The sequence below is a fragment of the Cheilinus undulatus genome, linkage group 18 (assembly GCF_018320785.1).
Source record: "Cheilinus undulatus linkage group 18, ASM1832078v1, whole genome shotgun sequence".
Classification (NCBI taxonomy): domain Eukaryota; kingdom Metazoa; phylum Chordata; class Actinopteri; order Labriformes; family Labridae; genus Cheilinus; species Cheilinus undulatus.
The window spans coordinates 15,905,251-15,918,960 of record NC_054882.1 but is presented as its reverse complement, the minus strand read 5'-3'; the positions used below and the strand labels follow the sequence as shown (position 1 = coordinate 15,918,960).

At 38.6% G+C, this 13,710-nt stretch overlaps 2 protein-coding genes across 4 annotated transcripts in view; both read left to right on the top strand.

Moving 5' to 3' along the window:
• Window positions 1–2,847, top strand: part of dph6 (diphthamine biosynthesis 6) — a 106,988-nt gene extending 104,141 nt beyond the window's left edge. For both annotated transcript variants that reach the window (XM_041812162.1, XM_041812163.1), the window contains one exon: window positions 1,451–2,847. In XM_041812162.1, coding sequence (XP_041668096.1) covers window positions 1,451–1,569 — 119 coding nt within the window. In that variant the 3' untranslated portion in view covers window positions 1,570–2,847. The remainder of the gene's footprint in view (window positions 1–1,450) is intronic.
• Window positions 2,848–11,037: 8,190 nt separating this feature from the next.
• aqr (aquarius intron-binding spliceosomal factor) overlaps window positions 11,038–13,710 on the top strand; it is a 95,472-nt gene continuing 92,799 nt past the window's right edge. The window contains exons 1-2 of one of the 2 annotated variants that reach the window (XM_041812936.1): window positions 11,038–11,127; window positions 11,588–11,682. In XM_041812936.1, coding sequence (XP_041668870.1) covers window positions 11,593–11,682 — 90 coding nt within the window. In that variant the 5' untranslated portion in view covers window positions 11,038–11,127; window positions 11,588–11,592. The remainder of the gene's footprint in view (window positions 11,128–11,587; window positions 11,683–13,710) is intronic. The other variant, XM_041812937.1, reaches the window with a different exon arrangement.

Here is a 13,710-nt window from a genome sequence, read left to right as displayed (position 1 = left end):
CACTGCAAAAGTACCATGCAGGAGCTTAAACATGCAGTAACTTGGTGCATTTTCATGCAGAAAAAGATATATTAGCTAAAATCTGACTAATACTTAACTTTTAAAATGCATGCAAATGTGTGCTAAATTAATTTTCTCAAAGTTGGACTAGCACATCTTGACAAAACAGTAGGGGATCAATTTAATCTTGCATGTACAGTGTGTGTAAAAAGTATTCAGCCCCTTGAATGTTTTACCCCTTTATTGATTTTGTAAGTCACTGTCAATGTAATTTGACTTTTATGTCAGAAAAAAACTCTTAAACATCAAGGTGAAAAGAGATTTCTACAAACTAATGTGAAATAAATAAAAATATGTAAAGTAAAATAAGTGACTGCATAAATCCCTTCAAGTCAGTATTTAGGGGGATGCTAAGTGCTTTGGCCATTTTTTGTATCCATCCCCTGCTTTATACTTTTCAATAACCTTTTCCTTTAGTTACTTGGAGTGTTCTTTTTGCTTCATGGTGTAATGGCAGCCAGGAATACCATACTACAATCACTTGAGACACATCCACTGCACCCAGATGATACCTGTTCCACTAACTGTGATGACAAGGGGTCCACTTGCTTTATGTAGTTATGTATATGAAAAATAACTTAATAGAAATAATCAACCTTGTTTCTGATAGTCTTATGTGCTTTTGTAGCTAACATAGATACACCAGTGCTAATTAAAGTCCCTTTAAATCCTGCTAAAACACCCACCGGCGCTTTAACTCTATTTGACCCACACTTTATCCCAGTGACCACACCTAAGTCCCAAGTAGCATGTTGTTAAATCAGTTGGCAAAAAAACAAGACAGTCAACCATGAGACAGGAACACTTGTGACCAATTAGTGCACAGAGCAGAGGACGGACGGGGCAACATCCCAGCGGGCTGCTGCTAAATAGACAGGCTGTCATCAAGACCTAGCTCTGAGACACTCAATGAATTCTCACATGTCCACTGCCAGTCTGTAGTCCGGCCACACACACATAGACTTCCAGTGTCTCTGCAGTAACACTGAGTGGTAGTCCCAACACAGCTTCCTTACATCCCAACACAACAGGAGCAGGGGATCCATTCCACTAGATTCCCCTAACAAGCTGCTCAATTGTCCAAAAGAGCATGCCCCCCTCCTGTGTATATGTGTTTGGTTGTATATGGATCAAGCTTAGAGTTCAGACCTTGCTGACCATATGCTGGCACTACAGGGAGTTGAATGGGAGGGGGTGCAATCTGCCAAGGATTTAAGAATGCCAATAATTTGTTAATAGGCCCATGTTCCCTGGTGGAAGGGCTAAGTGCAGCCTCTTGGGACAGCCCTGGTGGGACAGCTGTGTGAGAGTCTAATGTCCACAGCCAGCCAAAGTTCTCATGAAAATAACTAATCTTTCTGTCTTTTTTTACTCCTCTTCTACCTGCCAGGGCTTGAAGAAGGTTTGAGAAGCTCTCTCGGGGAGTCCAGCCCATCTTTGTCCCTTGTTCCAGTCCTGGACTTGCCCGACTCCCAGATCCTCCACCTGTCCTGCTGGCTCAGTTTATAGAAACACAGCCAGAGTCAACAGCCAGGCTGCGACTGGAATTCAGCGGGGCTTTTCTGGAGGAGCAGCTCTGACAGCCCAACACCTAATGACTTACAACGGGACTTCAGTGAATGTGGAAAAGAGAAACTACATAACTGCTTGTTAATTTTGACTGTTTATCACTGCTGATTGTTGAAAAGCAAAGCTGCTTCTGTGTCCAAGTGGGTTTAATGACGTGTGGTTTTTGGGGATGTGTTTATTCTACTTCATATCCCAGAAGTTAGATCTGTAATTCACTTTGTCCTCCACTGGAGTTGTATACAGCAGCAGCTGTTATTCTAGATTTAAGAGGAGTCTTATGGAAGCTAAAGCTACATACCAGAGGACCGGACACCATCCTCTACAAAAGTAGACACCAGCAGAGTGTCGTCCCACCGGGCGATAAACTGTATCCCCTGATATCCCACTGTTTCTGCTGAAATTCCTCTTAGCACACTAGCTAACACCCCTCATAAAGGGCTAGCGCCACCGCTGACACCATCTGTTCAGTTGTAAACCTATAGATTTACTGTGTGGCTGTCTGTGTGTGGATGTGGAGTGTATCTCCCTCTCATGCTCCATGGGATTCAAGGTGTGTTATTATTGTGTAATAGGCAATCAGTGCAGAGCACCTGAAAAGATTAAGCCTCTTTATGTTTTCTATTGATTCTAAGGCGAACTGGTTAATAGAAGAGGGACGCTAGCTGCGGGGCACGTGTGTGCTGAGAGTGTTTGGGGGTGTCAGTGGACGCAGCGTAACAATGTGGGAGGAAAATAACGCCATTAACCATTGCTCCTGGAACATTTCTTTTCTCAAAGATCATGAACCATATTGATGATCTGAGTTGGAATGCATCTTCACTCGGGCTATTCTCTTGATCGTGCTCGTGATGGCGGGCGAGTGGAGTGGGCTATTGATCTTCACACACCACTATGTTTTTTGATTGTTGTTATCAAAAATTGAACAATAGAGGCAACCAATAGAGCCTGAAGACTTTTATTGAGGCTTGAAAAGCACAAACAAGCAATTATTTATGAGGGAGAAAGCAAATGCCCAATGAGTATACAGAGTGTTAACATGTTAACATGTTTTCAGAGATGCTGCTGTCACAAAAGGGCCAATATGTGGACAGATTTAATAAAGACTTTAAGCTGAGATGGTACACATTAATGTGATCAGAGACATGATCAGACAAATTCAACTACTTGGGTAGATTTTTGTAGCTCTCATATGTATATCGAACAAAAAACTCACTAGATATCTGTATTTGAGTAAATTTGAGCTTATAAACTCACCAGGAGGCCACCATGTTTTGGTCCGCACTGATAGTGTGACGTCACTTGGCTGGAGTGCTCCTTGTTGTTCCTATGCAGTAACCAGCTGTCACTGTTTCAGGCTGGTGAGGGCTGCACCTCTCATGCTGTAGAGACTATGCACATCTAATGCACGGAGAATTTTGAGACTTGAGGTGAGCCATTTCAGACTGGCTGCATGTTGAGCTGCTTGAATCTGCTCCACATGTTGCTACGGCACACACCGTCACAGCTTTCACACCAGGCACGAGTTTCTGCGTGTTGGCTGTGTCTCCCTTTCAAAGCTCTATCATTCTTCCAAAGTTTTACCCCAATAATCCTACCTACAAGCAACAAGATTCATTGTATGGTGGAACTGTTCCGGGAGCTTTTCAAAATAAAAGCATTATGTACAAATGAAGGGAGTTTCTCCAAAGAAATGAGAAAGAGGACTTTTAATTTGAAGTGTGCAAAACAGAAGGGTTTTCATACTGTTTTTATCTTTACCTGCAACATTTTGTACCGTGTGGAAACAGAAAGTTTCATAAATAGTAGAAGTTTGGAGAACAGCTGTGTTAAACAGGTTCATCAAGAAACAGATTTCAAACATATTCTACTGATGTGGATGTACATATTTGCTACAACAAGGTAAATATGGCTCTGTATTTATTATTTTTCTTTCTATTTTGACTAATAATCGCTTGTGGTGTGCAGAAAAAAATAGATGTGACCTCAAGTCTCAAAATTCTCCGTGCATGAGATGTGCATGGTCTCTACAGCATGTGAGGTGCAGCCCTCTGCCCATTTAAATGTCTGGTTACTGCATAAGAATGGCAAGGAGCGCTCTGACCGAGTGAAGTCACACTACAAGTGTGGACCAAAACATAGTGGCCTCCTGGTGAGTTTATAGGCTCAAATTTGCTCAAAATGCAGACATCTAGTGAGATCTTGAGTTCGATATACATATGAAAGACACATAATCTATCCAATAAGGTGAGTTTGTCTGATCATGCAGGTTCCTTTTAAAGGTGTGAAAGGCTTGACTTTGGTAAGGGTGATATCAAAATGTTTGTCCAAAACACTGATTTAAACATTTTTTCTTTTCAAATTACTTCTTCTTAGGGATGCAAAATATTATCAGTATATCGCTATCAGCAGGCACAAAGATTTCTACCAAAATTTAGGCTATAAAAATCTGCCTAAGGCAGCTGTTAGAGCTGCAGTTAATTGAATTTCAATCTCGATTGACATTCCAACAATCAAAGAAACACAATTCTTGATGATAATGTACATTTAAAACACGTGCTCCACCCATAGAAAACTCCATGTGGTCATCCGTTTAAAACATCTTTAAAAATACATGATGTGATTTAAATCACATTTAGATATTTAGCATGTTTTTTTAAATATTCTGTTACATTTATATTTATTTTGATTTGAATTCAATCTGTTCAAACTTTGTAATTAATGTTAAAAAACAATTTTTTGAAATTAAACAGCTTTTCCATGTGCATTTCTGTATCTATCCCTCTTCCCATCTTGTTAAATGTAAATATGAGCTACAATCAGGTCTGTATCAGACAACCCCAGAGATTGATACATAGACTTAAAGCCAAAACATTTTTAGGTCGATCACATTGAGCTCTAATTAGATTTATTTTCAGATGTCTGTGTGGCTGCTGAAAGACGTGCTTTGACTTGTAGTAATGTTTGATATTAGCTCATTTAATGATAGCATATAGCATACTGAAACATGCAAGGCTTGTTTTGTTTTTGATTTAAAAAAGTTAGTTTTTCATCGTGATCTTTTCAAACCACTGCATCTCTACTCCTCACTAACTCACTTTATCCATGTTGTTTCTGAGACTCTCCTAACTTCATAGTCTCTCTGCAGCAGTGGGCTGCTAACAAACGTGCCGTCCTTTCTCTACACTCTCGCAAGAGAGACAAACATTGTTCCTCAACAGAGTGAAGCATCTGACTGGCTGGGCAGTGTCACATGTTGCTACCATTAAGACGAGAGAAGCTGTACAGGTCGAGATAGATTAGTATATTAAAAAGCTGCATGGGCTATGAAAGGAGCGCTTGCCAGAATGGTTGAAAATTATCAGAAATTTTGGGTTGCAGTTTCTCATTGAAGTTGGGTGTCCCAACCATTTGAGTACCACTGCAGTGTGTTTTCAGGACAGGAGTTGCGAGTCTGTCGTGTTAAATGAAAGGTTCTACAGACATGTCAGTCTGTTAACAACAAATCCAACCAATCATTTGGGTAAAAACCATTGAGTTCCACATAAAAAACATTCTTGAGTCAGCATCATCAGAGTCCAATCACCTTATGAGAATGTTTTTGACATGTCCTGCCCCTCACCGGTGCTTTGTATCAGAAGTTTCCCTCATGAAGGTGAATATATCCCATGCAATGAATATATGAAACAGTTTATCTGCCGTGTTTTAGGCTTTTGAGAAAACATCCAAGGCTTAAGTCTCATAGGCCACCCCTGGCTCAACCATTACCCCCCTTTTTACTGGTAAAGCCAATATGAGGTATGACTTGTTTTTTTTCCTCTTTGTTTTAGTAGCCATAATAACTGGTGTAGATTCATTGTTATCCTTACATTTTGGACTAAATAGTTGAGATAAAGACAATAATTTCAAGACATGTAAGTAGATTTTGCTTGCTGCACCGCCATTGAGTACTGTTTTTTATACATTACAACCAAATCAAGCCTTATTTTTTTAATATCTTTAAATGAGATTTAGATCTTGACTTGAATTGTCTGTGGATTATAATGATCTGATATGTTGATTAGAAATTAGACAAAACATTTTGGAATGTAGTTCTTGCAGTGCAAGCGTGATTTGAATTTGTTTTTGTCAAAATTTATCATGAGTGTGTTGACATGTATCATCCTTTTGAAATGTTTTTCTAATTACAACCCCAGTTGCCAAAAAGTTGAAGTGTTGTGTAAATCAAAACAGAAAGAAATTTTTTTGCAAATCTCATAAACCCATATTTTATTCACAATAGAACTTAAACAACATATCAGATGTTTGTATTGAGGCATGAAAAATATTAGCACATTTGGAGTTTGATGACAGCAATGCATCTCAAAAAAGAAGGGACAAGGCAACAAAAGGAAATGAAAACCAGCATTTTGTAACTACTTAGGTTAATTGGCAACAGTAACATGACTGGGTATGAAAGGAGCATTTTAGAGAGGCAGAGACTCCCAGAAGTACATGTAAGCTCCTGATTTAACTCTTTTTTTAAATAAAGTCCCTTATTTCAAGACATTTTTGTGTTGTGTTTTATATCCATGTGCTTTTTCCCCAGTCTGGTTAACCCTTTAAACGGTAAGGATTTCCTACATGATATTGCATCAAAATACAAAACTCCCATTACAGTAAATGCAGCACAGTGCCACTAACACCCAGTGCATGACAACACTTGTCAATCATCACTGTAAACATAACATCCAGTTTTTCAGCAGACATGTTTTCATGTCCACAAAGACAAAGCCACACTTTCATCACCACACCCTCACATATCCAGTGTGACGATCTATGGCAGACATATTTCTCTGAGTTTACCGCCATGTTTCCTCACAAAATGAATAAAGACAAGTTGGCATTTAGCTTCCTTGTGTGTTTGGTCAAATGTATATTTTCTACAAAGCTGACCTGCAACCACTCTGTAAACAAACTGGCTGTTGTGGCTAACGTTGTCCTTTGTGTGCAGTGTACCAGCCTGCGGCTCTTGTCATTGTGGCCTTGCACATGGACTTTAACTGTGTGTTTCTTCCTCCAGGCTAACTGGGCTGATGTGTGTGACTCTCTTTCCCCATAACATTGAGCTAGAGTAGGGGACAAGACTGCACGAGACGCCTCCTGACATTGTTGTGGTTTGGCCTCGCTGTTGTCACTCCGTGTGGTTTTCATTGAACCTTTTGTTTTCATTATGTATTGTTTTCTACCACTGACATTCACTGAAAGCATGTCTTTATGGTTGCAGAAGCGACTGTGAAACTTGTTCAGTCTACTAAACTGGCAAGCTTTTGCATGCTATTAAGTGGTGTCTGCTGCCCTCTTGTGGTCATAAAGTATGCAAGTCTAACACATGTACAGTGCTGTAAATTGTATTTGCATTTTGTATTTTTTTTTTATTTTATTTTTTGCATTTCACTCTTAAATGTTTCAGATCAATAAATACATTTTAGACAAAGATAACCTGAAAAGAAACAAAATGCAGTTTTTAAATGATGATTTAATTTATTAAGGGAAAAAAACATCCAAACCTACCTGACCATGTGGAAAAGCAATAGCCATAGTCATAAATTATCTGTGATTAACCACATTTAAAAAAAAATCTGATTACATCAGACCTGTTAAATCCAGAAATCCCTTAAATAGAACCTGTCTGACAAAGTGAGGTAGGCTAACTCAAAAAGCAACACATCACTGACATCTTTCACTCTGGAAAGGGTTACAAAGACATTTCTAAGGCTTTAGAACTTCAGCAAACCTTGGTAAGAGCCATTATCCACAAATGGAGAAAACTTGGAACAGTGGTGAACCTTCCCAGGACTATGTGGACTACCAAAATAGACTCATCCAGGAGGTCCCAAAAGAGCCCAGAACATCATCTAAAGACCTGCAGGCCTCTCGTGAGTCACTTAAGGCCAGTGCTCATGATTCAACAATAAGAGAGAGACTGGGCAAAATGGCATCATGGGAGAGTTCCAAGGCCAAAACCACTGCTGACAAAAAAAGAACATAAAGGCTCGTCTCACATTTGACCAAAAACATCTCAATGATCCCCAAAACTTTTGGGAAAATATTCAGTGGACTGACCAGATAAGTGTTGTAGTCAAAGTCTGGACTTAAATTTGATTGAGATGCTGAGGCATGACCTTAAACACACCATTCATGCTCCAAAACATGGCTGATTCAAAACAATTCTGCAAAGAAGAGTGGGACAAAATTCCTCCACAGCGATGTGAAAGACTCATTGACCATTATCACAAATGCTTGCTTGCAGTTGTTGCCACCAAGAGTGGAACAACCAGTTATTAGGTTTAGGGGCAATGGCTTTTTCACATAGGGCCAGGTAGATATGGATGGTTTTCTTCTTTAATAAATAAAATAATTTAAAAACAGCATTTTTTATTTACTCATGTTGTCTTTGTCTGATATTAAAATTTGTTTGATGATCTGAAATATTTATGTGTGGCAACTAGGCAAAAAATAAGAAGCCAGAACTGTAAACCTGAAATTTCATTGTTGCAGAATTGTAAATAGTATTCGGATTGCAATGCCACAACTATAATGAGTTGTGCAATACTCCTTGGTAAGACACTTGGCATTTGACTTTCATGAGATTGATATTTCCATACTGTGTTTATCTGTATAAGGTTTAAATCTTCTGTGGGGAACTTTTTGTTTTTGCTTTGGTTTAGGTGATCACTGGACAAAATGGTCCTTGAACTCTACTGATTCCATCTCTGGCATGGACCAGTAATTTTTATCACAAAAAATCTCATCTCAGCCGCAGAAAACATAAATAAAGGCTGCTGCTGTGTAAATCTCCTTTTCTGACTCCTATCAGTCGCAGAATTTACAGACATGAATAATGAGGATGTAGAAACATGGTTCTCTCTAAAGAAGTAATACTTTGACATGTCACAGCAGTGGATGCCCTGAGTGGAAATAGAGCACTGTGCAGAACTTTAAGGTAGGTTTGGGCCGAAAATTGAGGCTAAAGTAAGGCTGGTATGTGAGGAGTAAGCTGCCCGAGTGCACCATTAGTTGGGAAGAAGGATTGACACAACCCGGTCATGCTCTGGATGTCCTTGATATTAGTAGGGGCATGAGAAATGATCTGCTGAAAAAATAACAAAGTCCACCCCTCTAGGGTAAAGGACGGGGTGGATGTGGTGAGTAAGCATGGCAAAGGATGCCATCTGGGTGGGTAGGAGGGTCACCATGAGCCCCTGGTTGTGATGTGGATGTCCACATGGGCCTGAAAACTGCCAGGGGTCTCTGTTTTATCCCCAGGGGGGAAAAGGCCAGGACAAAAGAGATGACGTCGAGTTTTACCTTGGCTGTTGAGTGACATGTGTTGGACATGTCAAGCTTGCCATCTGTACATTTGATTTTACTTTGTTTTCTTGTGATAACGTGTATTTTCCTATTACTTACTTTTTCTTGAGATTCTGGGAAAAGAAGCTTGATGCTTTTGTATGAGATACTGTTGTCGCAACACAAGTTAATATATGGCTGATGCTGGGCTGAAACCTTGTACCCACATTTTTCATGACTTTATTTTTTTCATAAATCACTGCTATTGCCCCCTTTTACATCTGTTGTGTTTTTTAAAAACTGATTTAAAATTAATATAAGGTGTCAAAAAGATGCCAGGTATTGCCATTCACTGTTGAATTAACTGAGAAACACATTGTTTTTTTAATTCCCTGTAAAGTGGTGATTTTGGAGATACAAGGTTTTAATCCAGCACCAGTGATATGCAGATTTATATCTGCCAGTTGTGTAACTATAACAGCCATAGAGTCCAGTGTAGGACTTTTAACAAGTCAAATGAAAAAGATACCCTGACCGCTAAGCAATCTTGCATGTGATCTTCACAGGAACCAAAATAAATCGATATTGCGACCACTGTGTAAAAATGCCAAAATGTTTAATCAAACAATTAATTACATATTCACCTGACATTATTTTACAGATCCAACTGACAAAGCTGAAGTGAAGGGGAATAATTATGAAGATTTGCTTTATATTCCTGAGGTAGGAGCACTGGTGTAGAGCAGGGCATACAGAGTGTACCCGCTTATTTTTCTGTCTCCGTGGAGTATACTTACTTCTAAATCCTCTCTCTTTAGATGGCCAGTAGTGATGGAAAACTTGGCCCTTTGTTAATTTGTAATAATCCTTACCTCCTAAAGCAGCAGAAGTTAAGTGGCAATATTCAAATAAAGGCCCATTTTTAGGTGAACTAAATATGTAGCCATATGGAGGGTCCATGAAGGTTTACAAAACCTGCTCCAGACTAAATATAAGTAATAATGGTGTGGACAGCTTACGCATCTGGAAAGGTACTATCAATGCTGAAAAGCAGATGAAAGTTTTTGAGAAAAATATCCTCCCACCCAGACGATGTCTCTTTCAGGGCAGGCCTTGACTATTTCAGTGGGACAGTGCTAAACCAAACACCGCATCCATCACAACATCATGGCTTCACAGTAGAAGAGTCCAAGTGCTAAAGTGTCCAGACCAGACCGTTCACCAATAGAAAACATTTGCAGCTTCATAAAACGAAAAATCGGGCAAAGAAGAACCAGGACTGTTCAGAATGAGCTAATGTTGTCCCAAAATGATAAAATGTCTCAGTTTAACATCTGGAATGTTGCTTGTTTTCTATTGTGTGTAAAATATAGGTTTATGAGATTTGACAATCATTGCATTCTGTTTTTATTTACATTTTAAAGTGCACCAACATTTTTGGAACTGGGGCTGTACATTTTTCAAACAAAGGTTTGATTGATCATAGGAGGTGGGATTTGACATCTGTTTACAGGTAATTAGAATGGTAATGAAAGGTGCACTGATGAAAAATCCATCTACTGTTACATACTAATTACACACTAGGTATGTGTATGGTCACCATAACCTATTATATTTCTTGGAGCATTTGCTTCACCGTGTTGATTTTTGCTGCATTCATACAGTCCATTAAGGTGTGATTTTTTTCACATCTTCAATTCTGTATAAAGAGGTAAGGACTTCTGAATTTACACATAATTAATAAATGATTTAATCCATATTTTAATTGTTTCATCACGATGCTGCTGGGTAATGTTTGTTTTCATGTCTAAACTGTTTTGATGCTCATTTGTTATGTTTGCACTGGGATGTGTGCATCTGTGGGCATTTATATGACAATAACAACTTAAATTTTGCATTCTATTTTACCAAAGGGTATGTTTTAGGACTCATAGTAAAACTGTGATGAAATTAATTATAAATACATATGCATTCTATTTAGATTTTTCACTAGAAAAGTCTAATTCTATCTTTTTCACAAAGGGGCGGAACAACTTATTTTTGTATCCGGGGACGACTTTGTTGGACGTACCCATTCAGGAAGTCGGTCGCGTTCAACGCGTTTTGATTGTGTACATGCGTAACCGCGGTCTATCAGCGGTTCGACTCATAAGGAACTAGAAAATAGAGGTATGTGCGCACTTATTATCACGTATTTGTGTTTATTTAAGACCAACACAACATTATCGTTAAGATCTCAGCTAGCTTTGTGTCGCTACTCAGTTAGTTTATGTGATGTAAGGAATCAGCTAATGTTAACAGTTAGGAACTACCTGTACTATGTTTTCAGTGCTGTGTAATAATATATGCAAGAACTCAGTGATTTTTCCTATTTTTTAAAGCTATGTATATATATTTATATTGTTAAAGGTAATTTCAATGTTCATCTTGTGTAAACTTAAACCGTTTTTTCTCTTGACATGACCAACGGAAGTTTTTAAACCAGCTTGTTAACCTCTTCAGATATATTTTTGCGGCCAGACTACGCCAAGATTTCAGTTCAGAAAGCCAAGATAGAAGGCATATGAGTCTAAATAAGTAGTTTCAGTGACTTTAAACCGTATTCTCATGTCCCCTCTTCCACTGACAGTAGAGATGGCCACCACCACCACAGAGAAAGAAACGCCCGCTAAGAAGGCTGCAGCGCCTTCGGTGTCCCAGATAAATGCAGAATATGTCACACAGGTAAAATATGTACCCAACACTCCTGTCTAATCATCGTGATCAGTACTGATGCTGCTTTTATGGAGAAGACTGAAAGCCTGTTCTCTCATCTGCAGAGGACAGAACTTTGATATTTGGCATAACACATCTTTCTTCATTTTTAATCCAGCATTGCAGACAATCTCTAAATCTAAAGTGTATTACAGACAGTGTGCTTGAGTTTTCTTGCTGTTTTGATGGATTCATTCCTCTTATGCACATCTATCTTATGTAAAGGTTGTTGTTTTATAAACTTTGCCCCCCTTTGATACAGTTACAATTAACAAAATTAACATTTCACCATTTAAAAACATGTGGCATTGAAAGGTATGGAAGTACAGAGCATTTTGATACTCTTACTAGAATGTCAAAGTGTAGGAGATGGTCAGCTGAATTTAAACTTTATTAGGGACTTAAGGCTCAGATAAAAAAAACAACACAACATAGAAGGACAGCACAAAACATACAGTGGTTATCAAATTTATTAGACCACCTGACATAAAAACGAGAAAACATAAATATTATAGAAATCTTTCAAAAACTTGTTTAAAACTGAAAATGTTTTTGTTATTTATTTGGCAAATAAGAAATTGAAGCAACTAAATAGTACTTTTCCACACATAATAACCCAAAAACTTAATATTTTGTATGGCCTCCTTTGACCTTGATAACAGCTTGCATTCTTGCTGGCATTGTTTGTATGTACTTTTCCACAGTCTCTTTTGTTATTGAGTTCCAATTAGTTTCTAGCTGTTCCCACAGACTTGCTTTAGATGACACTTTTGAGCGATCAATCTTTGAATCTACTAACTCCCAAATTTGTTCAATAGGATTCAAATTCGGACTTTGATTTGGCCAGTCCATCAGTTCCAGTACTCCAGATTCCTTTTTCTTGGTCAAATAGTCTCTGCACAGCTTTGAAGAATGCTTGAGGTCATTGTCTTGTTGGTATATGAGCCCACAACCAATCAGATTCAGTCCAGAAGGGATTCCATGATGCACTAAGATGTTGTGGTAGACGTTCTTGTTCATGATACCATGGATTTTCACTCATTTGCCCACGTCGTATCCACAAATGGAACCCCATACCATAATGGAATCTCCACCGTGTTTTGCTGTGGGTGCAATGCATCTGGCATCAAAACGTTCTCCAGCTTTTCTGCGGACATAAACACGACGATGCTGACTGAAGAGTTCAAACTTGGACTTGTCCATCCAGAGTAACTTCTTCCAGTCATCAACAGTCCAGTGTTTGTGCTCCCTGGCAAATCTGAGGCGTTTCTGTATGTTTGCAGGCCTCAATAATGGCTTCTTAGCTGATATTCTTCCCTTTAAGCCTTGTTCCATCAGTCGTCTGCTTATGGTCATTCTGGAGACTTTCTCAGACTCTGATCTAGAAGCATTCATCTCTTCCTGAAGATCAGCAGTGGTCTTCCTTCTGTCTCTAGTACTCATCTTGTACAAATCTTGAGGTGTCTGACATCTGCTTCAGTTAACTTTGGTTTCCTGCCTCTTCCTTGGCATATTTTGTAAGTACCAGTATCAGCAATTGACTCCAAAGCATACTTGAGCAAACTGTGAGAACACTTTATGTCTTTCCCTATTTGTCTCAGGGACCATCCAGCATCATGAAGTTCTTTAGTGTGGACTCTTTCATTTCCAGTGAGCTCGCAGCGTTTTACCATTTTGAACAGGAATGAGGAATTTCAAACTGAATTCACCTTTTTATACCCAAATTTGACCCGGCTCACTGGGCTTCTCTGAGAAGTCAGAAATTAATCAAGCATAACATTCAACCACTAAAAAAAAATTTTCTGTTCAGGAATGCAAGTAAATAACTATAATTTGACATATTAATCAAGAAATAATAATGTGCTTTACTATTTTTTCTTTTTTTCTGTAAATCAGTAAATTTGAAAATTCATGGATAGCAATAATTATTATATTTTAGCATAAAAAATATTTGGGTTAAAGAGCTTCTACATATTAGTGTATTAACCATTGCGGAAA